Source organism: Populus euphratica, unplaced genomic scaffold (assembly GCF_000495115.2).
Source record: "Populus euphratica unplaced genomic scaffold, PopEup_1.0 scaffold50.1, whole genome shotgun sequence".
In the NCBI taxonomy this organism is placed as follows: Eukaryota; Viridiplantae; Streptophyta; class Magnoliopsida; order Malpighiales; family Salicaceae; genus Populus; species Populus euphratica.
The window spans coordinates 1,602,591-1,628,473 of NW_011499870.1; the positions used below are offsets into that span (position 1 = coordinate 1,602,591).

Sequence of the window (25,883 nt, forward strand, 5' to 3'; positions counted from 1 at the left end):
TAAGCCCTGACTGAAAGTCATGAGACAAACCATTATTCATGAAATCAAAATGTATGAGGGCATTAGCCTATACCCAATGTACTTATGCATGAACAAGAAATAAAAATATTAAAGCAATGAAAATACAAGTTATAATTAAATAGACCAAAACAAATAGGCTTAGTCTGACCAGACAAGGTGCTTCCCAGTGCAATCGTCATCTTGTCATAGGATGCGCCACGATGTTAAGGGGCGATGATGAGGTTTTTCGTGCCTCCTAAGAAGGTGTGTGTTCTTGGGAAGGGTTTTGAGTTTGGGTTTAATCATAAAATTATGATTAATGTTACTGGAACTTATAGTCTACGAGAGTCTTGGTAAGTGACTGGTTGTGAAATGGAAAGGCGTACCACTCCTAATGCACCTTACCTAAGATAGACTGCATTGTTGTTTGATTGTCTTTCTAAGTCGAGTTCTATTCGTTTGTCTTTTCTAAAGTCTAAGGCAAATATCCCTTCGTGAGACAATCTCTACCTCATTCAATGAAATCTTAATTGTTCTAAAGTTTAAATTTTAGCATCGTATTTATTTTATACCTTGTATCTTTAATATTTGGAAGTATATTTTATCGTGTAGTATTACACTACATAGATAGTTATTAAAGTCTACATTTAGACCTTAAAAAAAAGATTAGTAAAGGGTTTTTTTGATATTTTATCAAATCCTAATAAATAATCATAAACTGGTTTGATATCCATTTTGCATTTAAAAACATGAAAAAGATATAACTTTTTTCTTTTTAAGAAAATATACTTTGAGAATTTTAGGATTTGGTCGTATGCATAAAATAAAATATTTTTTTTGTTTCCTTTTTATCTTTTGAAAAGGAAAACTAATTTAAAAATTTTGAGATTTTTTTTAGAAATATTTTGAAGAAAATCAGGTATTTTAATACAGGATTTGTATTTTATAGTGTGAAAATACAACCTATATTAAACAAAATTAGTAAAAAAACATGCAAGAAAATCACAATTGTTTGGAAGGATTTTATTTTATTTTATTGATTTTTTTTCATTTTAAAAAATATAATATTATAATACATATATGTGTGTGTGTGTGTGGGGTAGGTCGACCCAAGTAACTAGTTGAGCCCAAGAAAGTTGGGTTGAGCTTATTTCAGCCTAACATATCTTTTTTCCTCCAAGCCTACCTAAGAAATTTAGGCTGGGCAAGAACTGGCCTGACCTAAGACAGGGGGTTAATTATTTCCCCTATGTCCTTCTTTTCTGTATGCAAAATGAATTTTACATGCAGAAATGACATGGAAGGAGAGGGTAAAAGAGAAAAGTGGGGTTAACCTTGTTGTGGCTAGCTGGCATTGGAGGCTCGTTCACGATGGTTGCAATGGTGGTTAAAGGTGTTGGTGGTTGGGTTACTGTGGTGCAGGAAGAAGAAGTCTACAATGGTATTATTGTTTACTACGGTAAGCGATAACAATCGATGAGGAAGGAGTTAATGTTCGTGGAGGTGTATAGGCTGGGGTTGTTGGTATTCTCGCTAGAAAAGGCAGCTGTGGAAAAGGTGAAGAGAGTCGTAAAAGGTTGATGAGGAGAGAAGAAAAATGGAACAAAGGGATGGGTGGTTTTTTTAAGACTTTAGCCTCTAATTTCTTCATCCTCAAGTCATGGAATCCAAATCTATTTATAGGAAGTGGAAGAGGGATATTTTTTCTTTAATTATGCCAAATTGTGGCTTTTAGTTCAGCTAAAAATGATCCCAACTATTGATTCAAAGTGTGCACCGTGAGCTATCAAATTTGCATGAAAATGGCTGATTGGACACTTTAGGCTGACACCTCAACCATCGTGGTATCAATCAACCTAAATTGACCATACCAGGGTGTAAAGGGATGTTAAATGATTATTTGCGTACAAGTTTTGTCAAATTTGATGGAGAAATGCACCTGTAAAGTGGCCTCTTTGAATTATAATTTAAGAGAATTGAAGAAGATGATGAACAGTAATCAAAACAACGCTGTTTTGATAAAGGTTGTTTTGGTCCTTTGATTTTTTATTTATATCATCTACACTCCTAATTGGCTTCAAACTTTACTATTTATGCAATTTGGTCCCTGGCAAAACTTTAATTTTAGCCCTATATTTCGATGTCATTTTTATTTTGGTCCCTGATCTCATATTTATACAATTTAGCCTCTAAATTAGTATTAAACTTTTAATTTCTTCAAATCACCTCTGATTTTAATTAATTGAGCCCTTGTAGTTCTGTGTCTTTTACATATTGGTTCTTGGCTAAGAATTTTTTTCAATTTAACCTCTAATTGACTCTGAAACTTTGATTTTCTTGTGATTTTGCCCTTGATTTTAATCAATTAACTTGGTAAAAATTAAACTTGATCTTTTAAAATTCTAATCTTCTCAATTAAGCTCAAATTGGACTCCTAAACTTAATTTTTTACCAATTAAGCCCCTAATAAAATTAATTTAACTCATTTAAAGTATAATTAAATACTTTCATTTAATTAAATCATTTAATTGGACCCAAATTATTTCTTAAACATAAGTAAAATTTAATTTACCCCATGATTAAATCAACTGGACCTATTAAAGATTTAATTATGTCCTTGGACTTATTGTTTTATGCAGATTCATTCAATAATCATTTAATACGATCTTAAATTTGTATTTTTTCTCATTTTTTGGCATAATAGGATATAATTAAGTTTTGAATTTCCTCCAAAATTACAGCCTATTTTTTATGTATTTTTTTAAAATTCTCTCCAACCTACTTTCTTCATGTTACCAATCTTTATTTTATTTTTTATTTTTATTTAAAAAAATAAATTTAAAAAAATAACTTAAAATCGGGTTATGATATACCAAATAGAATCTTTGGTGGATACAAGCCACTTTAGCTAAAGAAAATAAATAAAATTATTAAAATAAAAAAATTTAACTGGTTATTTAATATATAAACTTTGCTACCAAGCTAATTAGATTTTTTAATACCTTAGCAAGACATGACTTTTATGTAGATAATGCTTTTGAACCAGTAGGTTTAAAAAAAAAGTTAGATAATGTTTGATTTTTTATTTAAGTGTATTTGGTATTATGATAGTGATTGTTTTTTAAAATATTTTTTGTGTAAAAATATATTAAAAAAAAAATTTTAATTTTTTTTTTTTAAATATTAAAATATCAAAATGATAAATAATAATAACAATTCTAAAAATAAAATTCAATTTTTGCCGCATTCTCGAACGCTAACTTTATGTTACACAAGGCATGTCTTTTACGTAGATAATGCTTGGCTTCTCTGCTTAATGTTATTTTGTTTAACTTCCGTCTCTCGAAATTTTCTGTCATTTTTGTTTATTATAATTTATGTATGCGAAAGTGTTCTTGCCTGTTGCCTGTGGATGTAAACCCTGTTCAGCAATGTGAAATCCCAGCTGGGGTATGAATTTCTCGGCTAGTTTAAACTGAATGGGTTGCGATCGGAAGCTTTGCTGTTTGAGTGTTTCCTCTTCGCATCCAGTAGAGCAATAGAAATGACTTCTAGGTATTGTATTTCGCCATCAATCTAGCTTATCAAATAGCAATTTGGTTCTTGTAAATTTATGGTAAAACATGAACAACTACTAGGTTCAGAATAACAGTGTAGGTCAGTTCGTTCTTGGGTCACCCGGCTAAATTTATATTTAAACATTTGATATCGTGTTCTTGGGTCACCCGACTAAAATCATAATTAAATATTTGATATCGTGTTTGTATTATATAATTTGAAGTTAATTTATTTTTAAATTTCAACTAGAATTATTATACATGGCACAAAATCCTGAAATAAAATACTGAAATGATGTAAGTTAAAATTTATTATTCAAATAAGAAAATCTAAATGTAAACCCAATTAGAATTAACATTGGTTCAAAACCCATTGATATTAAAAAAAAAAAAAATCTTTGAATAACTATTAAAAATGGGTTAAATATATTGCATAAAAGAGACAATCGAGCTATATGGTGAGTCAAGGAAGCAATCTTAGGAGGAGCATTTAGAAGTTGATGCAATTTTTCTTGCAAGGCTTTCCTTAAACGTACAAAAATTCTCCCAACATGTATTTTATCCTACACATTATTACAACGTACTTATGTACAGTACTACTTGCAAGAACATTTGTTGTGCTCCACTGAAAGAGGGTTCGAGGAAATTAATAAACTGTATTTATTCTCTGAAATCTCCTTCTTAGTAGTCCCTTAATGCGTGAGAAGAAGCCTCTCGGTGCATTTTCTCCTCGTAGAGATAAAACATTCCCACATCTTCTGCAAGCTTGTCTAGAGCCCTCTGCAGATCCTGGAGGCTCTGCTGGCACTAAAAAGGATTGACTAAAAACCGGGGTATCCACCTCTTGAAAGTGAGTTCTTGGCACTGTACCTACTGCCAAAAGAATGGCAGCAAGTATAACAACACTGATCTGAAAAACGATGAATACCACTGTAAGTTTTTTTCTACTCAGGGGATAACGAACTAAACACTCTGATCACAAAGTTTCTGATAACATATGTTCAAAATGAATACTGCTACCATAAACTATTAAGCCTTCTGTCTTGGAATTTACCTGAGCTACCAAAATCAAGATCATGATTGCGCGGCTTATCTTTACGTGGATCGACATAAAAATCTCAAAGTCTGTGTTTTTCTGGCCAGTATATGTAGTGATTTGCTGTGATAGAAGACGAGGATAAATATGACTTGAGAACTACAGTCTCGATCAGAAAAAATCCTTACGAATTGAGTGCACGCACGTTCGAATATAAAAGCAGTTCATGGCCAGCATCATGCATGGGACCATATCGAGACTCTGAAAGTTGGTTCATGGCTTGTATAGAGTGTGTGTTAAAGTATACTTGATTTCAGACTATTTTGCAGAACATGCCAATAATAATGTTGGGGTGGGGGGTGTGGGGGAACCTCATCTGTCCTTCCTAGCATCATGATAATGAGAATTTACCAATAACTAAACCATAGATGCTGAGTCTCAAACTGCTTGAAATAAGCTATGGTCATAACTATATATGAGTAATTTAGTTTAATTTACTTTTATCCAGTTGATATGATTGCTGAAGGTTGATTAGGAAGTTTTATGAAGATGTCACTAGAAGCATCTCGTGTATCCATTAATTCAAAAATACAGCAAGCATACCTTTCCCCAGTCTATCTTGAAGAAAATTGCAACGATGACGGCGACTTCAAGGAAAAGAAGGCAGCAGATGGCAACAATATACTAAGATCTAGTCAAGGAAAGAAAATATATGTAGCAGACACAAATGTTATTAGCAAAATCCAACCAAAGGAGAACTCCCTCTAGAAGGAAAGAAAGTGTGCTTATAAAGAATATCATCAATGATTAAAACGTCCTTCGAAATGATGAAGCTTGGAAAATCGTAGAGGTTCTTTTGTTCTTCTAGTTATGCTGAAGCTAAGCAGGAAGGATGCGAAACAAAGGGTAGAATTGCTGGTGCAATTAGCTGTAACATAACCACCGATGGTGCTTAAGCAGACAATAATCCCCGCTCCTAAAAATGTGTATATAAACCTGAAAACAGAAAAGAGTGGCTTGTCAGATGCTGAGTAACCCTTTGCTTGGATATCTTGAATCATCTATCTAGTGATGTTAATTTCCGCAGGAAAAAGCTGTTAATTTTCATGAATATGTCCTCTGGTTGTGAAGAGAAAGTGGAGATTGGAAACCTACCATGGTATTAGAGGAGATGGCCCGAGAGGGAACTTGGCAATACTTTCATCCCATTTCTTTTGTAGCCAAAGCGAGTATATGATCGTTCCAATCCCACACAAGAGCATTACCAGGTTAACTATCCTGATTGAGCCGTGCAAGCAACACCTAGCACACCTTGTCATTGCTGGTTTTGAATCTACCTGTATTAAGCAGCTATCACAACAACCAATAGTGGTAGGCAGTAGAGTATTAAGCTCCTTCCAAGCTTATTTCCCGTCTGAAATTCCAGCGCGCCGGCATGCTTTACTAAGCTACTGCAGGTAAGGAAAGGGGGCTGGTGGGGATGGTGGGCGCGGTGCCATTGATGTCATTTTTGTGGTTAAGAGAGACCGTATCAAAGATTGCTCAGGTGTGCTGTGCATTCAAGAGGGTGGGATTTGCACTTCGTTGAAAGTTAGATGAAAGATGGAGACAAGAAAATACACAGAAGACACCAAGTTGAAGGCAACCTAACAGTCAAGGGGACATCGAGCAAGAGGAGGTCGTGTGCCTCCTCCTATATGCTCTTCTTTTTTCGCCCTTCTTTCGGTAGAACAACATGCTCGACTTTTAACAAAGACCAGATATGGAGAAAATTAGCTTCAGAATCGGCCAAAACCACCATTTGATCTCCCAACCAATACGTTTACTCAAAACACAAGACCAGTGGAAATTAAACGGTGAGGTTTCATATCAAGGACAAAATCCCAAATTTACAATCAGAAATAACATCCAACAAAATCAGAGACAGAAATAATAACCAATTTCAAATTTATTTTTTTCATAGTACAATTTGAAAATATCAAAAATTATACGGACGGCTAATATAGGACTAAATAAAATAAAACCTGTAAAAACAAAACTCCAAGTTGATTGCTTTTGACACCAACAAGACAATCGATACAAAGACAGCTTTCTGTAGTTGTTCGTCCGAACCGATCAGAAGCATTACATGATAGAAGGAAATCCATCTCGCCCTCATATGGCACAAAGGAAAGCAACGCGGCACCGTAGGGCAACAGACAAGGACATCCAACCCGACCATTTCACGACACATGCACCAGACAGGACAATGGCAGGTGTGGAAGCTAGATTCCACTTTCAGCCGCAATTCTACCAACATATCTCCGTTCCACCATTTTTTTTGTTTCCATCACAGCTTGTTCATTTCTCTGGTGGGCATCCCAGTGTGCATCATTATCACAATGACAGGAGCATACAATTATTCCAGGTACAAAAAATAGTGCCACTTCTATATCTCATGACTATGGGAATCGCATAGCGACAACGTGAAGCCGACAAGGATCCTTCAACCTGATTTCTCTCTTCTTTTTTGGGCCCAAAATGCAGGTGCTGAAGATTACAGTTCAGAGCTAACACAGATGCACTAATTCAGAAATTCAAAATAGGTAAGGCATAAAAAATGCCCAACATAGTAACAAAATCCCAGTAAAAAATGAAGTCACTGGATGCAAGTTCTGGCAGGTCAAATTCCGAGTTATGTGCCTCATTCCAGCCTTATCCTATCCATATCATTTATCACCCCTTCAAGCTGTATCATAAAAAGGAAAACGAAAAAATCATGACAGGCGAAGGTCAGCATTAGTATAAAATTGGAACACCAGCAAACAAGAAAATGAGTATACCTTGACAATTTGCCGCAAAAAGTAATCACCATATTGCCTCACTGGTTTGGTGTCAACAACGTGAATCATGTCCTGCAGTGACAAGGTGATTTCAGAACAAACAAAGTTTAAAATAAATACCATTAACTGCACTTTGCCTATTATAATATATTTAGAAAGTAAATTAACTTGCATTGCTTAGTTGAATACAATCACAACAGGCACACATCAAACAAATCACATACATAAATTAACTTGCATTGCTTAGTTGAACACAAGCACAACAGGAACACATCAAACAAATCACATAAATGTATGGCCTATAGCGTGGATAACTCAAAGGAAGCTATGATAACAAGAAGAATTGGTTACCACAGAGGCAATTATTATGAGCAGAAAATGAGCACATAGCCATTATTCTGTGCTTTTCGTTAGGCTAGCATGGATCAGTTATGCAAGTTGATATGGATTTTACCAACCACAGATGTGACTTTCTAATGAAAATATGAAAGGCTCAGTGAATTGTTTATCAATGTTGTCAACAAAATCAACAAGTCCAGCTAGTTGCAGACTATGGAAACTCCAAGAACATGCAATTGCGTCAATTTAAAATCAAGTGAAACTTTCAAGCACAACATTATAAAAAAAAAAATCTACAAACTAGACAGCATAATCACATACAAAAAGACATACATCATCAATGTAGAAATCCACATCAGCATTTGATATAATCTTTCCCTCAGAATCAACAGCATGAGTCTTGTGCTTGTATGTCATCAGGATAGTCCTGTAAGATGTAATAGCAGCAAGTTGAAAACATCATTTCCAGTCATCCAAAGTTTAAATGAAATAAGTCCACAAAACAAAATACTCACCTTAGAGTTGGTTCATCAACTTCCATGTAATTAGCAAGCTTCCCAACAGATATAGCAGAATACACTTTCAGGAAGGTTCTAACACCTGACAGCAATTGTTGCTGTTTTACTTCGTAAATAAACAATTTCAGTTGCAGTCTGTAAGCATCCTGCAGAGATAAATATCAATTTGTAAATATCACACAGACACACAGGCACAGGACTGTGAAAACTACTCAAGTGGGTCAACTGCCACAAAAGCTTGATTTAGCCCTTTTCAAAACATGAGAATATATGAAAAGGAAACAAAGGGAATGACACTTCCTTGATATGCAGCCATCACTTTTAGGAGAATAAATTAAGAGGAAATCTGTACTGCCCAATCCAGATAACTCACAATGCTTAGATAAACAAATGGCAAAACCAAGTGAGACTCCTTCATGTGGTCAATGTTTGTGTACTTAAAGCAGATGACTACAATAGCTGCAGTGTTTTAGGTGCAGCAGGAGCTAAACCATTTGGAATTTACAAGTGCTATCATTATCCATATAAAGCATATCATGACTTGAATCGGATGATATTATTAAAAATACTTTCCGGAAAAAATGTGCTGCTTTAGCTTGTTGTGATCCCTGCTGCTGCTGCTATTTTCTTCCCCTCCAGTCCTATTTCTCAAAGAAAGTAGTTCTAAGCATCTAATTTAATATTGTGTCAGCACATGCATTTATTATAACAAAATTCTTTCAATAGACTGCAGCATATCTCGACTTCTGTAATGAACTGAAGCTCAAACGGTGGTTTCTTGCCATATAAATTTCATGAAAAGTTTTTTTCTACAAAGGTTAGCTGGTCAACCGAAAAAAAAAAGAATATGTAGTCCTATTCAAATATTTCTAAGCAGCTCAGTTCATTTACATAAAATTTAATTCACAAGTGATTTCCATATAGGTTAGCTGGCCAGCGAAGAAAAGAGTATCAAAAACTATGTTTTCTGTTTAAATACTTCTCAGTAGCTCTGCTCAACATATAAAATGTGTAATGCATGCCTGGTTGTAGTTTACAAGAGGCTCTTCAAAACTTGGAGCTGAGGGACTGATGAACTTAGGGCATGCATATGAGAAGAGCTCATCATAGATAGCAAATGCCTCGTTGTCATATCTTTGCATTCTAGCCATCTTTTCACCATACTTCTCCCTTAATTGTACGTTGACTGTCTCATCAATGAGCTTCACTTGTGGGCAAAGAAACAGACAAATTGCCAGCAAAGCATACATCTGCTCATTCTTCTTTAATATCTGCTCATACTGTGGAGATTTCTGATGATACTGCTTGGTCTTGTATATGTACAGGAGAATTTTATTGAATTCGTGAATAGCATCCACATACCTATTAAAAGAAACAAAAAGGACAACAAAAAACATGTTTCATTCAGGTAAAGCCCAGAACACTACTATCAACAAAAAACATGAATTGTTCAAGACCTTCCTTCTCCCGCTCTAGTATCTGAATGATCATCGACTTCTCCACCAGTGCTTGCAAGAAGTTCAGCACTCCATACACATTCCAAGCCTGTAAGTAAAAAATCCTTTAATTCCAATTCAAAACTATATAAAAAAAAAAAGTAACCATATCCCAATTGTGATTGCATGAGTGTGGTAATTATCAAACTATAGTATCCATCAACATAAGCGACAGAAGGGTGTATTCTGATTCCACCTTCATTCAAACTCCATTGCTCAACCCGTATTTGCATTAGTGAAAAGACAAGGTACAGTATTCCCTAAAAACAACCTATCTAATTATAATTTTTCCTCTTTCTCTGTCTCCTCAATTTGTATTTAGGGTAGATTCCAATTTCACATCTCAGTCAAAAAAAAAAAAAAACCTCCAGCTTTCAACAAGTAACAGCCACAGATAATACTCCACTTAACCATTGTTTCTTTCATTCCAATGCTTCCAACAATGAACAACGCAGCAATCAAACTACCATTGAAAAAAAACCATTCCCAAATGACAAGAAACAAAAGCTTTACCTGATCAAATTGCCTCAAAAGGGCAATCTCTTGCTCAGTCTTGTTCTTCATCTTAGCTCTATACTGACAAAAACTCTGAAACTGATAAACAAACTCATCCACCATATCCCATAACCACTGATTCGGCAATTGCATATTCACCACTCCATGCAACACCACCTATCAAATCAAACCAAACACACATAAAAAAAATTAAAAAAATAATAATAATCACAGTTATCACATTAAAGGGGAAAAAAAGAAATACAAGCATAAATAAATAAATAAATAAAACCTGAAAAAGACTGCAATAATTATCCCAACTATCAATCCGCTGCTTAAGCGTAGGAGAAAGTCTTGCATACAAGTGCCTAAACCACATCTCACGATAAAGCAAGCAAAATACATGATCATTGTCGACATAGTTAGCGACCGCATCGACTGAAGGCCAAGGGATGTCTTTGAAGAAACGGTCGGAAAGTGTCTGGAAAGAGGTTTCGTACATCTCGTAAATATCGTAAACGTTTTTTTCTCTTATGTGCCTGTATAAGTGTGTTACGAAGGACTTGACGGAGTCCGGGACGAAGTTTGGGTCGTAACCGTCTAGACCGGTTAGTTCATCGTGTCTGCTCGGAGCGTCGTCGTAGTCGAAGGTTGTTGCCATGGTTGTGGAATGAGGGATCAGAGCAAGCAGCATGGGGAAAGGGTAGAGAGGGAGAGAAGGAGGGGAGTGTGAGAGGCAGCGAGGGAGAGGGTTTAGTTATTATCATTGGGCTTTTAGCCCGTTTTCATAAAAAGGCCCATTAATATTTTCCTGTTTTCAGAAGCATCCGGATTTCTAGAGGGACATAAATCATATCGTGCCATTACCATGTGAGCGAAAAGAAAAATTAAACAGAAAATATAAAAAAAACAAATTATATAAAAAAAATGAAACAAGAGAAAAAAATAAAAATCCAATTAGAAAACCGGAAAAAAATTGGGTCTGGTTCTATGTATAAAGTTAGAACATAAAGTTTATATTGTTCCCAATGTATAAAAGGGAATAAGCTCAATGTTTTGATAGGTTTTGCAGACTTTTTTAATCATGTTTATATATGTTATTTGGATAAGTGCATATTTTCTTTTATTTTATTTTCTTTTTTAATTTTTGTGATTATAAATATCCTTGAGTATCTATAATTATCTTTATCTATTTTATGAATTTATTTTGATTTTACCCTTTTATTATATAAAAATCAAACTAATTTTTTTATAAAAAAAAACTGGCAGGTTTTATCCACTTTACTCCTTTTAAAAAAGTTAAACTAAATTAAAAATATTCACCCTTAATGTTAAAAATATTATATCTCAATTTCAATTTAAAGAAATATAAAAAATACTTTTAACATAATTTTTTAGACTTGTCAGATTATTAGTTTAATCAGGATCTATTATTTTTATCCAAAACAACTTCAATCATTTAAAAAAAAAATTATTTTTATCCAAAACAACTTCAATCATTAAAAAAATTATTGATTTTGACCTAATTAAGTTTAATCGGCCAACCAAATTGTAAATCAATTTAACTCATGAAGTTGAATTTAATAATTATAATTTGTACATTAATTAAGATTTTTTTTATACTTTACCGATACATTCCGAGAGAAAATTAATATTAACACGTAAAAATCAACCTGAAAATGCTATAATCATAGTACTAAAAACTTTAAAAAATATTATGGGGGCTTGAATCTTGGATGAAGAATAAAACTTAAGCTTTCTGTCTATGAATAATGGGGTTTGCGTGTTACTGTCACCGTAATTTTCAAAGGAATATTGTTTGTATTGGGGTTTTATATATATATATTGTCTGCACTCCGCTGCCAAAGCCTCGGCAAACAGGCAAATAAAACCAGTAAAGCAAACCAGTTAAAAATGTAGTAATGATTGTTTTTTTAATTTTTTTTGTGAAAATATTTTAAGATAATATTTATTTTATTTTTTAAAAACAATATTTTACATTAATATATTTAAACAACTTAAAAATATAAAAAATAATTTTAATAAAAAATATTTAAATTTTAATAAAATACAGGCCAACATCGCATGCACTTACAAATCATAAAAGTAAAGCTGCCCAGTCCTGTTTAATCAACCTGGTCATACAACTCATACAGCAAAAGCTCTTAAAAACAAAAGCTCTTAAATGATATTGCCTTAAAAGCAGTCGTTATTCATTAACAGCATCGACATGTTTAGAATAATCTTATTTGAATTTAATTTAAAGATGGTAATGAAATTTTGAAATCTTTTTGAATGTTAAAAATTAAATTTCAAATAAAATTTCATCTCTAAAAATATTATGAAAATAAATCAGAAATTAACCTCTTTGATTTACGATTCTAAAATAAAACATTTAATGTTAACACTATTTTTTTTTCAAAAACCTCATTTCCCGTTTTTAGAAAAAAAAACATTTGAAGAAATAAAATAAAAGTAATAAGAATAATATAAATTTTATTTTATTTTTTCTAAATATATAAATTCAATTTATTTATCAATTACATATTATAAGAAAAAAATTAATTCCTAATAACAAAACCCACTAAAATGCTAGCAAAACTAATCCAGGCCAAGAGGCATTCCCTTTAAAATGACACAAATGGCTCCTATTGTGCAAAGTACAAACATATTTGAATTATCTTTGGTGGTTGCAAATTTGATTGGTGTATTTAACATTGTGTTTTAAAGGTCTTTTAAAAATAATTAAAAAAAAGTTTTATATTTTATTTTAAATTAATTTTTTTAATATTTTCAAATCATTCTAATATTTTATATCAAAATAATTTTAAAAAATAAAAAAAATTATTTTAATATATTTTCAAAATAAAAATATTTTTTAAAATAACCGCTACCATACTTAAAATTATTTTAAAAAACCAGCTGAAATTGAGGATGTGATGATGCAAGAAAAACTTATAATTTTTTAAAATGCTTTTTCTATATACTAAAATAATATAAAAAAAATTATAAAAAAATATATAAAAAAATTATTTTTAATTTCAATATATCAAAATAATTTACAAGAATAGAAAAAAATAAAAATTCAAGTTTTTTTTTTAAGACACGGGCATGCTGCAATACCACCAAACATGGCCTTAATCAAATCATTAACGTTAGGGGAATGTAAATGCTTGCTTTTCCATGACAGCGGCGCACAACATAAGAGGAGAAATCGCCGTTGAATTATTTACAGCCTACAATCTACGATGACTACCTAAAAGGCCAAGGGCAACGGGTAGTCACATGGACGTCATCTTCAAAACTGTCACGCTCACCATTCATCTCGTCACAGGATCCGCAACTACACTTCTGATAGAAAATCAGTCAACATGAGAAGATCCAGACATTCTTGATGCTGTACTTGAGAAAACCCTGCAAAAAACTCACCAATGCCACTTGGCTTCAAGATCATACTCTTTGTCTGTTAGATGAAGTGCGAGTGATGTGAGGTGATTCTGAATAACTGTCAGGTTCATCTTCTTCATCAGAAGATAAGAGGGACGAACCCATCCAAGCCTTAAAACCTTCATTAACACGCCTTTCCACATCTGGAGTGACCACCAAGGTGTTGGTTTCCAACATTTCCAGGCCCAAGTTTCGACTACCAGAATCACTCTCATCAAGAATTAGAGCAGCTTTCCTTCTTAAAAAGATGGCGGTTCCCGCGTATAAAATGACTAGCCCCCATGTCGCAAACTCATAACACCAAAACAAAGGCAATGAACAACTACTCCCTAGTGTCAGGAGGCTTGAACCAAGAAACAGCGCAAGGAGACCAAAGATAATGGCAAAGACACCATTCAAAATGGATAGACAACGCACCCCACCTATATATCAAAAAGATAGTTAGAAGATACCCAAATCAATCAAACAACTAGGCAGCGCATCTATGTAACATACAGAAAAGCAAAATCATGAATATACTGAAAGGGCAAGACTTAATCAAGTTAATCTTTGTTTCACTTTCCTGCAATACTATGGGAATCAGTTCAACAAACTGGAAAAATAAAAGGAAGAAGGAAAAAAACATGTTAAGACCAGGATTGGCTCCCAGCACGCAATGTACAGAGCCAGTCGTCCATGATAAAGACTATTCAAGAAGACCAGAAGTCAAAAGATGGCGGTCCCATTCTGATTAATTCTTTTAATCAATTCCAGTACGCAATGGTCTGACAAGACAACCTTATTTTATCGATTTCAGCTGCAGCCTGTCAACCTATTGTTTCTTCCATTTCTAACTTCATCAAGATTTCTGATTGCACTAATCAGTGGTAATGTCAGTCAGCTGCCTCGACTTTATTTCTTGATCTCTTATAAAAAAAAAGGTATAGAGGAAGTGAAATCATTTACATCTCATAAATATATGAGCAACAGCTAAAAAATAAGATGATTTATGATGCATTACAATTTTAAAAATAAAACATCTTGATTGCATCAAACTCAGCATCTGATCATGCAGGTTTCCTCAAGTCACTACTACACTAATTAAGAAATAGACTTGCATGGAAAAAAGAAGAAAAAGAAGCCCAGATACCATTACTCTGAAAGTGTCTAGATCCAACTAATTAAGGCCCTATCCTAAGTTTTCCAATCACCAGAACTGCTGCCATCACCCAAATGTACTAAGGGGAAAGGAGTTCGCAGATCTTCTGGTGCCTAGATCACAGAGGGGAAATAATTCTCCATTTTAGCCCCCCTACTCCCTTTGGTAGAAATATTAATGATCAGATATCACGGTAAAGAAAATGAAGCAATGGTAGAGCTGCTGACTACAAAGGCAATCACAGAGCCTTAAGGGGCCCCCATTGCAAAGGAAACCGTGTAAAAATTCTTAAAACAAAGCAAAACCATAGGAGTTTAACTGATCCCAAAATGCACTGAGGCATGAATCATCCATCACCAAAGCCTTACTAAATAACTTCAAAAACCCAATTGCCCATTTGATTGCTCATCTCCTTAGCAACCCAGTGCTGCATGAATCAGAACTTAAAAGGCATAGTGAAGCCACTAAAGAAAGCAAGCCAGTATATCATATGATTTCAGGTTAAAAAGACAACTACCTCGGTTGCTAAGGAAGACGAGTACAAGTGATATTCTGGCAAAACTTACTAATTCCTCCCCTTTCTTGTTGGTATGTTTGCGATAGCAATTACCAACAATGCATGAGCTACACTATTCAGAAAGCAGCAGCCAACAACTCAAACACCAATAAAAAAACTACAAAAACAAGTGTGTTTATCTGTTTCCTTCTTTTTAAGTATAATCCTAAAACCAAAATCACCAAACTTAGTCCTATAAAGAATTAAAATGGCATGTATAGACAATGAAAAACCCTTAATGATAATAATGCAACGCAAACATTTAGATTCTACATCAATGGGTCAACACAATTAAAGCATACCCCTTTTTGAAGCACAGTAATTATTTTCAACCACCTTCAAGCATCCATGTCTTGCTGGAGCAGAATAAGCAACATTCATCCCTGCACCATGCATAAAACCATGAGATTCCGGATATCAGAGAACACAAGAAACCATCTAACCCAGCCTCAAATATTCCACCCTTAACACCAAAAACAAAAGGAACACAACAAATTAATTCTCAATCCAGGGACACCCAAGTCACTAACTATAAGAGTATTTTTTTATGATCAAGAAGTTATCCCAGGCCCATCTCTATATCAATATCAGTCCATAAAAAAAAATTGATATTCCACACTTCATGTTAGTTAGTCACTTTGTCCAGGAATGACCAAGATTACACTTAATCCACTGTACCTCTCAAGTCTAAACACATAACACAACGCCAGAGATTAATAACTACAACAGACAAGAAATGGAGATCTTGTTTACTCTGGTATCGATCTTTCAATTAGTCTGAAAAGCATTCTGTATTATCACATTACGCAATTGGCCATACTCTCATTATTTCCTTTTTGACACTTGATACATTTTGTTAAACAGTAACTTTAAGCATCAAAATGCACGATTACAATAAGCCATTATCATTAGTTGATACACTGAAAGCTAAACCAAAATTTAAACTGATATCTAAACCATTTATTGAAGTACAGTTGCATTATATTCTATAACTAGAAACAAATCACCATAAATTAACCAAATCCCATTGAAACCCACAATTAATAACACCCTCACTCACCTAAAAACGGAAACCAAGAAAGAAAGCATACCTGCAACAAGATAGGCAAGCGAAGCCAAGAAAACAATGACGGAGGGAACAAAAACAACCATCCAATAGTAATCAACAGTCTCCTGATCCGTCAAATAAAACGCTCCAGGAAACAAATCTGAATTCCCACCATTTTTTATCGGCAATGGCTGTAATCTGTTACCGCTACACAAAGGTCTCTTCCCACCATCGCCAGGAAACACAATTTTAAAACTCACTGTCGTCGAAACAAATATCACTAGGCATATAATTCCCACTGTAGAAATCAATAACGGTCGCTGTAATTTCGTCCATGCTTTGTCTTCTTCGCGAAGACATTCGTATTCGTGTTTCGGCATGAAGGCTTGCCGTAATGCATCGCTGATTAAAGCCATTTTTTGCGATCGGTGATTTTCAGGGTTTGGGAGTGAATGGAAACAAAAAGGAAGCACGTGGTTTTGGATTTAGTGAGGTTTATTATTTAATTAAGCGCTAATTAAGGTCAATTGTGTGAAAATGATGTTAATTACGAGTCTAATTTAACGAAATTTGACGGAGATACTAGGGCAAGAGAGTGGCGTTGTAGTGGTGATATGCTGTTGCTTTAGTTGTTTTTTAAAGGTTTTTTTCAGGTGTTGCGGGATTTGGCGGGGCTTCTCGTGCGGTGGCGCGTGCAATCATCAAGTGGACGATTTGTGACTTCTTATGCTTAGGTGGATAGATGCCTCTTTGTAAAATTGAACGATCAAAATTTTGAAAGTTAATTATAAATGAGTCCCTGTAGTTTATTTAAATAAATAAATTAGTGATAGCTTATTAGCTTCTATCTATTAAATTTTTTTAGTCCCTCCATCAATTCTCTATTATTAAAAGTATTTGGGATTATTACAGCGGTTTCAGTTTAAAATAATTTTTACTTATAAATATACTAAATAATTTTTTTTTATTTTTAAAAAATTATTTTTAAAATTAACACATTAAAATAATATAAAACATAAAAAACTTATTTTTAATAAAAAATTTGAGTAAAACATGATTTCAGTCGCATTCTCAAATCTCAAAATTAATACTCTAAATTTAAACAATTTTATTTTAACTTGAGATCCATTAAACTTAAACCTGAACCTAAAAATATAAGATATATGATATTTGATTAAAGCATGAATATCCCTTTATTTATTTTCCTTAATAGAATGTAACAAGGGTGCTTGACTTATGGGTGGTGAAAATGAAAGACGGTAAAGTTTTTGGATTGATTTGAAATTCTAGTAATAGATAGAATACTAAAATATCTTTTTATCATTTATTAATTAAAGTTTGGTATGAGTACTAATGTGGTGTAAGGTATTTTTTAAAAATATTTTTTAATTAAAATAATATTTTTTATTTTTTAATATTAACACATCAAAAAAACACATAAAAAGCAATAATTTCAAACTTTTTTAGACAGAAAAAACAACTTAAAGGATAGAAGTTCTAATAATGTCAAACGGACATGAGTTCCAAGGAAGATTGTCATCGTATTTTTTTAATATTACTAAATATACTAAAATGTCTATGTTTTACTATAGCTCCACCAGTCTTTTCTTCTTTTTTTGTTCTCGATTTTTTTTTTAATTGCAATTTGTAATGGTCAACTTAATGAACAATTTGTCAAATTTTATTAAGAATCGGAAAAATTAAGAAATAAAGGATCAAAGTGTACAACAAAAGGAACAATCTAAAATTCTTGGAAAAAGTTTTTTTAGTCCTCATAGTTTCATTTTTCTTTCTCTACAATCCCTATATTATTATTTTTTGTTATATTTCAATCCCTAAATTAGAGAAATGAGAGAGATTCACGGGATTCTAACAAATAAAAAAACTCCTTAATTGAAAGTGATTTTTTAACACTAAAATGTCAATTTTGATATGAAAAATTTCTTAAGTGTAGTTTGATTATAACTGTTTTGAACATCAATATTATCTAAAAAATAAATTGAGGCTAAGAAAAAAGATTTACCTAATTTAATTTTGTATTTTTTATACATTTTGTTTTTGGGTTTTGAGCTTGATAAATTAGTTTTTGAATGTTATAAGGGTATTATTTATGTGTTTTTAGATAAAAATGAGTTCAAAAATAACTTCTCATGACAAACAAATACCCACTTTAATTTTATAGTCATCACACGGTGGATAAAATCTAGATAAAAAAAATAGCAAGTTATTAGCCTTTTTAAAGGACATGTCATCTATCGTAAATTTTTTTCAAAAAGACAAACCACAAGTCAACAACTCTTTATAAGATGGCATGCCTACATGATGTTGTAGGCTTATAAAATAAATATATTTTATAGTATTATAATTGTAAATCAATACTAGATAAGTAATAGAAACTAATATATGATGGAGCCAATATTTCATGATGGAAAAAAAAAGTGGTGTTAGTGATAAAAAATTTAAAAACTGAAAAAAATGATTTGTAGCAATTTACAGTGTTTTATGAGAAAAGATATAGCACTTTCGCTATATGATTTAACTTTTACGTTAATAAAAAGCAAAAAAAAAAAATATAAAGTTAAATTCTCTACCAACTTAATATTAAAAAACAAATCAACAAACATAACTTTTGAAGAAAAAAACTCATGAGAAAAAACATTGTAATAATTGACAATGTTCTGTGAGGAAAACTACAATGTTCTCCCCAGTACAATCGACAAAGATAATTTTAAAAAGAATCATAAAAAAAACCATTTAGAGAAATATTATAGCAATCTAATGTTTTGTGAAGAAAATAACAATGTTTTCCCTATATAATTTAGTTTTATTGTAGTTATATTTTTTAATTAACTCAATATTCAAAAAACAAATCGACAAAGATAATTTTTTAAAAAATCATATAAATTCATTTGGAAAAATAATGCAGCAATTCATAGTGTTTTTAAAAAAATTAAAAAACTAAATTCTCAATTAGCTCAATATTAAAAAAAATTGAAAAAAATAATTTTTGAAAAAATAAAAAAAAATAAAAAACACAAAAAAATAGGGACAAAAAAACTATGTTGGAAACGCTATTACAATTCATAATGTTTTGTCATAAAAGTTACAGCGCTTCCCTACCTGATTTAGCCTTATTTATAATGACTTATAATTATAATTCTCAACCAGATAAATATTAAAAAAATAAAATTGACAGAAATAAGTTTAAAAAAATCATGAAAAAAAAAACTATATGCAGAGATAATGTAACAACCCATAGTGTTTTGTGAGGAAAGCTATAATGCTTTCCCAACATGATTAAACTTTATTATAAAGTTAAATTCTAATCAGCTCAATATTAAAAAAAATAATATCGATCAAAATAATTTAAAAAAAAATATTACAAAAAAAGAAAAACATAAAAGAAACTGAAAAAAAATTGAGGAAAAACTATATCAATTTATAGTATTTTGTGAGGAAAGTTATAGAGTTTTCCCCATATTATTTAACCTTATTTTTATTTATTTGTAACTGTAATTCTTAACCAACTTAATATTAAAAAAATAAATTTGATAAAAATAATTTAAAAAACAAAAAAATATATGGGAAAAAAAATTATAGTAATCCACAGTAATTTGCGAAGAAAGTTACAGTGCTTCCCTTATATAATGTAACTTTAATTATTAATCAACTCAATATTTAAAAATAAATTTAAAAAAGATAATTTTGGAGAAAAATATATGTATAAAAAACCATGTTGAGAAATATTATAGCAATCAATAATGTTTTAAAGAAAACAATTGCAAAATAAATTCTCAATCAGCTTAATATTAAAAAAATAAAATCAACAAATATAATTTTGAAAAATAAAAATAGAAAATAGAAAAACCATATGTGAAAACACCGAAACAATTCATTGTATTTTAAAAGAAAAAAATTACAAAGCAAAATTTTTAACAAGTTTAATATTAAAAAAGTAAAATTAAAAAAGAAAAAAAAAAGGAAGAAAAGGTGCAAAAAAAATGAACAAAAAAACAAAAAAGTGATTAAACAAAAGAAATAAGAAATAAGAAGTAAGGAGAAAAACAAGTGTAAAAAAAATAATAAAAGTAGAAAACAAATCACTGCACATGAAGCATTGGATGTGGATGTTCCAGAAAATCAGTTTTCAAACTTTCTTTTATTTGTTTGCTGTTAGGAAACTTGGTTAATGAAAAACACTCTCCATTCAAATAAAAATTTGGCTTGGTTTTCAGTAAAGTGTTTTCCTGGAAAATTTGGGTAAGAAACACTTTTCGGAAGTTGTGAAAAATTTAGAAATATCATATTATTTGTTAATTATATAAAATTTGATCCTCAAACTTTTGATTGTTATATATATTTTATTTTGAATATCTATTTTTCAATTTCATTTCTTAAAATTTAATTTTTATATTAACTTTGGTCCTCATTTTTATAATTGTTATTTGCTTTTCTCCTATTATTTTTTTATTAAGCTTTTTCCCTATTATTTTTTTATTAAAATTTTTTATCTATCAAATTTGATCCTCATTCTTTTGATTGTTACTTATTTTATTTGAAATAATTTATAAAATATTAATTATAATTATTTTAATTTCTTTATCTTTCATTTTTTTTATTTAATCTCTATTATTTTGATTATTATTTATTTTATTTAAGATAATTTATGAAATTATATTTTTTTTCAATTTCATTCTCATTCAATTTTTTAATTTCTAAGATTTGCTTCTTATTATTTTAATAAACTTGAGAAAAATAAAATATTAATAAATTATTTTCCAGATCATTTCCAATAACATAACCAAACACTAGAAAGTGTTTTCCAGTTTATTTTTTATAATGCTACTGAATATCAAAAAATAATTTATTTTTTAAAAATTTATTTTTCTCAAAATTTATTTTAAAAAAACAACTTTTCTACAGAATCTAAATTCCCCGCAACCTTCGCTTATTAGTTAATTCTTAATAGAAAAGGACTTGGAGCCGCGTGCCTGGCTCTCTCTTGTTTTTAGTCCCTCAAATTTTACTAAGGCTGCCATTTCACATACTGTCTCTTTCTCAAACTCTCGAAATGGGGTGCTGCGTACCACATCATCATGCAATCTCTTATGTTTTTTTTCCTGACCTTTGACAGGAACTCTGTTAATTTCACTAGAGTTCTAATTGACACCGCAAACAAACCAGACTTGTTAATTCTATTAAACCTTCCATTAAAAGTAGTTTTAGAGATGGAAGTTGCAGCAACAGAAACAACTTTTATAGTGAGTTAATGCGTTATATTTGATGCAGATGGTTGGAAATGATCAACAGAGTTGTGGGGCTGATACAGTTCAATTTACAGTAGGATCAACTGGATTTTTATACAATATCTAAATATGCAGGATGAGGATTTGGAGATGAACAGACAACAAACAAGATTGCAATGCCAACAAGAGCAACAGTGTTGATGGCTTAGTGATGGGAGTCCATAACAAATAGCTAACACGATGATCGAGGAAGCGGTAATGGTATATTGAAGAATTTTGTTAGTAGCCTTTATTGTTCTTACTTTTGCTCTCCTTTTGTGTGAATATTTGTACGTGATAAATCGAAAAGATACAGTAATCAAAATTTAAAAGTTGAATATTTAGGTTTATTTCATAATGTAATAATTTATTTGAAAAGGGTATTGATAAAGATAATAAAGGAAATGAACAAAAATACTTGCTTGAATAATCAAAATTATAAATGTTTATATATATATTTGGAAAGCATCTGTCCAATTACAAACAACAAATTCATACAAAAAAGATATCCTACAGGACATGACTAGAAGGTGGAGCAGCTTGCATGAAACCACAACAACAGGGAGGAATGCAACGCTGGATCGGTGCTGGAGTGCTAGGTATGGAATAAAGCAGCACCCATTGGTATTAGGCACAACAATCGTCTTGCAAATTCTAGCTGGGATGCCATACAAGCAGCCCACATAAAGAGTCTCATGAATCTTGTATACCATCCTCATCTTTGTGTACACACGAACCGTCAACAAGGAATCAGATCCTGCTTGATGTGCCCCACCAACTCTTTCCACGTTCAAGATTTTAGCAAGGGCTGCCAAGCCTAACTCACCACCACGCAATCCCTGGCAAAAGCATGCCATGTATTTGATATCCACCACATCTCCTAACACAATACCGAGTAGAGACATAAAACCAGCCACAGAATGGGACAATGGCCTGTTTGTCATTGTCCTCAATGTGTGTGACAGATCATACAAGCCATGGAAGGTAACCCAACAAAGGTTTCGATGCTTAGCAACTACACGTGACAACAACTGTGAGAACATGTCGAAATCAATCCCAGCTCTTCTTAGCTTGTCAAAATCGATGCCATTGTCTTGCAAGAACTGTATAGACTGAGAGACAAACAAATCCTTTGACAGATCGAACCGCAAATTGAACTCCCACGTGCCCCCGATTTTGTCACTTGCATCTGCAACTGTGATGCCAAATTGGATTAACCTTAATAGATCAACATTATGCTTCAAATCCTCATAACAAGTCAAGTTAGTGGCGTCTATGGAGTGTTTCGAAAGAAACCAGGAAACTCTGTATCAAATGAGACAATTGGAAATCTGAACAAGACAGCGTCCAATCTGAAAATCTCTCGCTAAAAATTCTGTCTCCACATCGCAATGATTTTGGTGGCAACCATTCTTCTTTATTCACTCACGTTTCAATATCTCTAGCAAAAAGCAACAAAAACAACAACAAAATTAACAGAGGAAATAATTGATCATTTTGTTAAAGAAGTGACGAGTTGAATATTAGGGTTTGTTGCTTCTACATATACTATACTTCACCGGAGTCTGCATGTCCGCATGGATTGGGGATTAACTAGTTTCCACTGACTTATACCAACCGTATTATTCTTACAGTTAGCCGCGTCCTTATCAATTTTGGATTAATTAATTCAAGTTGATAAACTATAAGGACTAATTTATAATTAAATCAAAATTTTAAATCTTTTTTAGTTATATACATTAATAATTTGTCAAGTGACAAAAAAAATATTCATATAAGGAAGTTGTTTTCTATATAATTTCAAAAGATTTAAGATTTTGTGATTTATTCATAAGAAAACTATTAACATAAGAATATTTAAAAAAAAAAAAACCTTGTAATGTTAATTTTTTACTATTAGAAATGTAAGAGATATATGGAAGTTTTTTCTTGATAAAAGAATTTATAATTTTTTTTTCAAGAAATTGAAAGGAAAAAAAAAGTAATGACAATTTTCAACAATTACGGCCAAAAAATGAATAAGTTATGTTGGAGAGCCATATACTTAAATCAAGTAAAAAAACATAATCATCTATTATTTTTTTGTTGTTGGTTATTATTTTGATAGTTATAACTATAATGGGTGGTGTCATATTGTACTAAAAAACAATTAATGTAAAATAAATTATTTGATTTATGAAAAAAATTTTACTAGCCGCTAGGTTAATTTTAAAATCTCACAATCTGATTTTTTATTTAATACGAGTTTTAAATTAAACCTTGTGAGAATTGTTCTGATATAATCTAATCAACTTGACTATTTTAAAAGTAATTTGAATAACCATAAAAAATATGGTCTGATTTAAAAAAAATCAAAATAACATCTTTTAGAAAAATATTAAGAGACAACGATGCATTGAATCATCTTGGATTTTATTGTTTAACTTGAAAAATTCATAATTTAGGTCATGAGCACTATTGGGTTGAATAATTTTAAAGCTAATTTTTATTTAATTATATGATATTTTTTTCAAAGACCTCATATTTTATCTTTGTTTCAACTTTGATCCTCTCCTTTTTAATTTTTCTCAAATAATAAAATTGAAACTTTTTTCGTGAAATCAAGAACCAACTCATTGGCAAGATTGTTTAAAGATCAAGATAATTACATAAGAAGTAAATCAAACCAAACTTTCAACCCTAACTTATAATCAACACAACATTAAAGCATCAAATTGAAAGGAAAAAAATACACAGAGAAAGAAAAAGGACTAGATTGATATTATGTTTTTTCTAAAAAACAAAAAAAAATGCCATTATGTTTTGTTTCAATTTGATCCTCTCATTTTTTTAATTTTTTGCACCCAAACAATTTGAATTTCTTTTTATTAAATTAAATATAAACCCAATATCATGATATATTTTTCAACATCATGATAACCAAATAAAAATCAAATAAAAAAATATTATTAACCTCAAATTCTAACAAACACAACAACAAAACAAGTCATAAAAAACATTGATGGATTCACACTATTTTGCCTCACATGCCACAATAAAACATTTATAGTTAGTTGTTTAATAGTTAGTTGTCTATAGAGAGCTTTTTGAAAATATTATTAAATATGGTCTAACTTAGAGGATCAACGTAATGTCTGCCAAGCTAGCCTTTAATCTAGGTTAAGTTTCAAATTAAACCATGTAGTAATTGACTTGGTGTAACTCAATCAACTTGGCGGGTGCATCCACAACTAGGTTGAAATTTAGTTTGATGTTTTGAAAAAAAATCTAAATAAAATCAATTTATTTAAAAAAAATTAAAATAAAGACTTTCTTGATTAACCTGAGATATCAGCATAACTTGTGACTCGATTTATGAACCCAATTAGTTTTAAAAACTTTATTTTTGTAATTTATTTTTTATTTAATCTGATGATAATATCAATAGATATTCTCATGAAAGATAACAAATAAAATAATGAAAGAAAATATATTTTTTACATGAAAACTATCTTTTTTAATTCATTTGGTTTTCTTTTCCAACACTAAAATGGTTTTTTTATTAGCAACATAGTTAATTAAATAAAAAGCAACAACAATCATTATAAGAACTATAATGGTTTGAACTAATATATATAAAAAATGAAAACCTAATTTTCTTATTCACACATTGTTGAAAATATGTTTTTTTATATGAAAAGCATTGTGTTTTTCAAGAAAAAAACTTATGATGATCATGAAAGGAAATTTTAATTAAAAAAATCATGAATCGATTATTTTTGCGCATCTATATAAAAAAATATAAGACCAATAAATTAAAAAAATTATGTAAAAATTTTACAATAAAATATAATGATAATCTAATAAATAATTAGATTTTTTTATTGATTTTTTTTATTCACTAGCCTGAGGATATAAACTATTATAAACATATTAAAATCAAGAAAGCAAAGTATAATTTCTCATAGTACAGTAGAAAAGTGAAAATACAATCAAACTATATGAGATTTTTTATAATTATATATATTTTTTTATTTTAAAACTTTTTTCCTTTAGTAACTTTCTTTAATTGCCTAATTAGATGGAATTAATGTTAAAATTATTTAGAGGTACCAAATCAAAAGAAATGGAACTAAATTATAAACCATGGAGAACAATAAGTCTAAC

The 25,883-nt window shown here is 31.0% G+C and overlaps 4 protein-coding genes across 5 annotated transcripts; all 4 read right to left on the minus strand.

Moving 5' to 3' along the window:
• Positions 1–4,034: 4,034 nt before the first annotated feature.
• LOC105127142 (tetraspanin-19-like) lies at positions 4,035–6,883 on the minus strand. 2 transcript variants are annotated; one of them, XM_011028294.1, is made up of 5 exons: positions 5,749–6,563; positions 5,490–5,589; positions 5,197–5,277; positions 4,612–4,716; positions 4,035–4,467 (listed from the first exon to the last, which is right to left on the minus strand). In XM_011028294.1, the coding sequence occupies exons 1-5, from the start codon at positions 5,910–5,912 to the stop codon at positions 4,204–4,206; spliced, it is 714 nt and encodes a 237-aa protein (XP_011026596.1). In that variant the 5' UTR covers positions 5,913–6,563; the 3' UTR covers positions 4,035–4,203. The 2 variants fall into 2 exon arrangements, with proteins under 2 accessions (XP_011026596.1, XP_011026597.1); XM_011028295.1 differs by having other exon boundaries at positions 4,047–4,430; positions 5,749–6,883.
• A 118-nt stretch (positions 6,884–7,001) lies between these two features.
• LOC105127182 (eukaryotic translation initiation factor 3 subunit L-like) lies at positions 7,002–11,007 on the minus strand. Its single transcript, XM_011028349.1, has 8 exons — positions 10,556–11,007; positions 10,282–10,440; positions 9,708–9,817; positions 9,295–9,634; positions 8,270–8,418; positions 8,088–8,181; positions 7,416–7,487; positions 7,002–7,321 (listed from the first exon to the last, which is right to left on the minus strand). Exons 1-8 carry the CDS (start codon positions 10,955–10,957, stop codon positions 7,277–7,279), a joined length of 1,371 nt encoding a protein of 456 aa, XP_011026651.1. The 5' UTR covers positions 10,958–11,007; the 3' UTR covers positions 7,002–7,276.
• Positions 11,008–13,358: 2,351 nt separating this feature from the next.
• Positions 13,359–17,158, minus strand: LOC105127143 (uncharacterized). The gene is made up of 3 exons (XM_011028296.1): positions 16,496–17,158; positions 15,707–15,787; positions 13,359–14,132 (listed from the first exon to the last, which is right to left on the minus strand). Exons 1-3 carry the CDS (start codon positions 16,866–16,868, stop codon positions 13,714–13,716), a joined length of 873 nt encoding a protein of 290 aa, XP_011026598.1. The 5' UTR covers positions 16,869–17,158; the 3' UTR covers positions 13,359–13,713.
• Positions 17,159–22,183: 5,025 nt separating this feature from the next.
• Positions 22,184–23,308, minus strand: LOC105127183 (putative CCR4-associated factor 1 homolog 8). The gene is made up of 3 exons (XM_011028350.1): positions 23,292–23,308; positions 23,167–23,178; positions 22,184–23,042 (listed from the first exon to the last, which is right to left on the minus strand). The coding sequence occupies exons 1-3, from the start codon at positions 23,306–23,308 to the stop codon at positions 22,184–22,186; spliced, it is 888 nt and encodes a 295-aa protein (XP_011026652.1).
• Positions 23,309–25,883: the final 2,575 nt, after the last annotated feature.

What these genes read in the sequence shown, in the direction of transcription:
- LOC105127182 (XM_011028349.1), bottom strand. Translation starts at nt 10,957, where the DNA reads ATGCTGCTTGCTCTGATCCCTCATTCCACAACCATGGCAACAACCTTC. An exon ending in CTCTTGTAAACTACAACCAG is followed by an intron (nt 8,419 to 9,294) that starts GCATGCATTACA and finishes TTATCTCTGCAG; the next exon opens with GATGCTTACAGACTGCAACT. An exon ending in TTTTGCGGCAAATTGTCAAG is followed by an intron (nt 7,322 to 7,415) that starts GTATACTCATTT and finishes TTTATGATACAG; the next exon opens with CTTGAAGGGGTGATAAATGA.
- LOC105127143 (XM_011028296.1), bottom strand. Translation starts at nt 16,868, where the DNA reads ATGGCTTTAATCAGCGATGCATTACGGCAAGCCTTCATGCCGAAACAC. An exon ending in GCTTGCCTATCTTGTTGCAG is followed by an intron (nt 15,788 to 16,495) that starts GTATGCTTTCTT and finishes TGCATGGTGCAG; the next exon opens with GGATGAATGTTGCTTATTCT. An exon ending in TTACTGTGCTTCAAAAAGGG is followed by an intron (nt 14,133 to 15,706) that starts GTATGCTTTAAT and finishes TTTGATATATAG; the next exon opens with GTGGGGTGCGTTGTCTATCC.
- LOC105127142 (XM_011028294.1), bottom strand. Translation starts at nt 5,912, where the DNA reads ATGACAAGGTGTGCTAGGTGTTGCTTGCACGGCTCAATCAGGATAGTT. An exon ending in TCAAGATAGACTGGGGAAAG is followed by an intron (nt 4,717 to 5,196) that starts GTATGCTTGCTG and finishes CTTCTATCACAG; the next exon opens with CAAATCACTACATATACTGG. An exon ending in TCTTGATTTTGGTAGCTCAG is followed by an intron (nt 4,468 to 4,611) that starts GTAAATTCCAAG and finishes ATCGTTTTTCAG; the next exon opens with ATCAGTGTTGTTATACTTGC.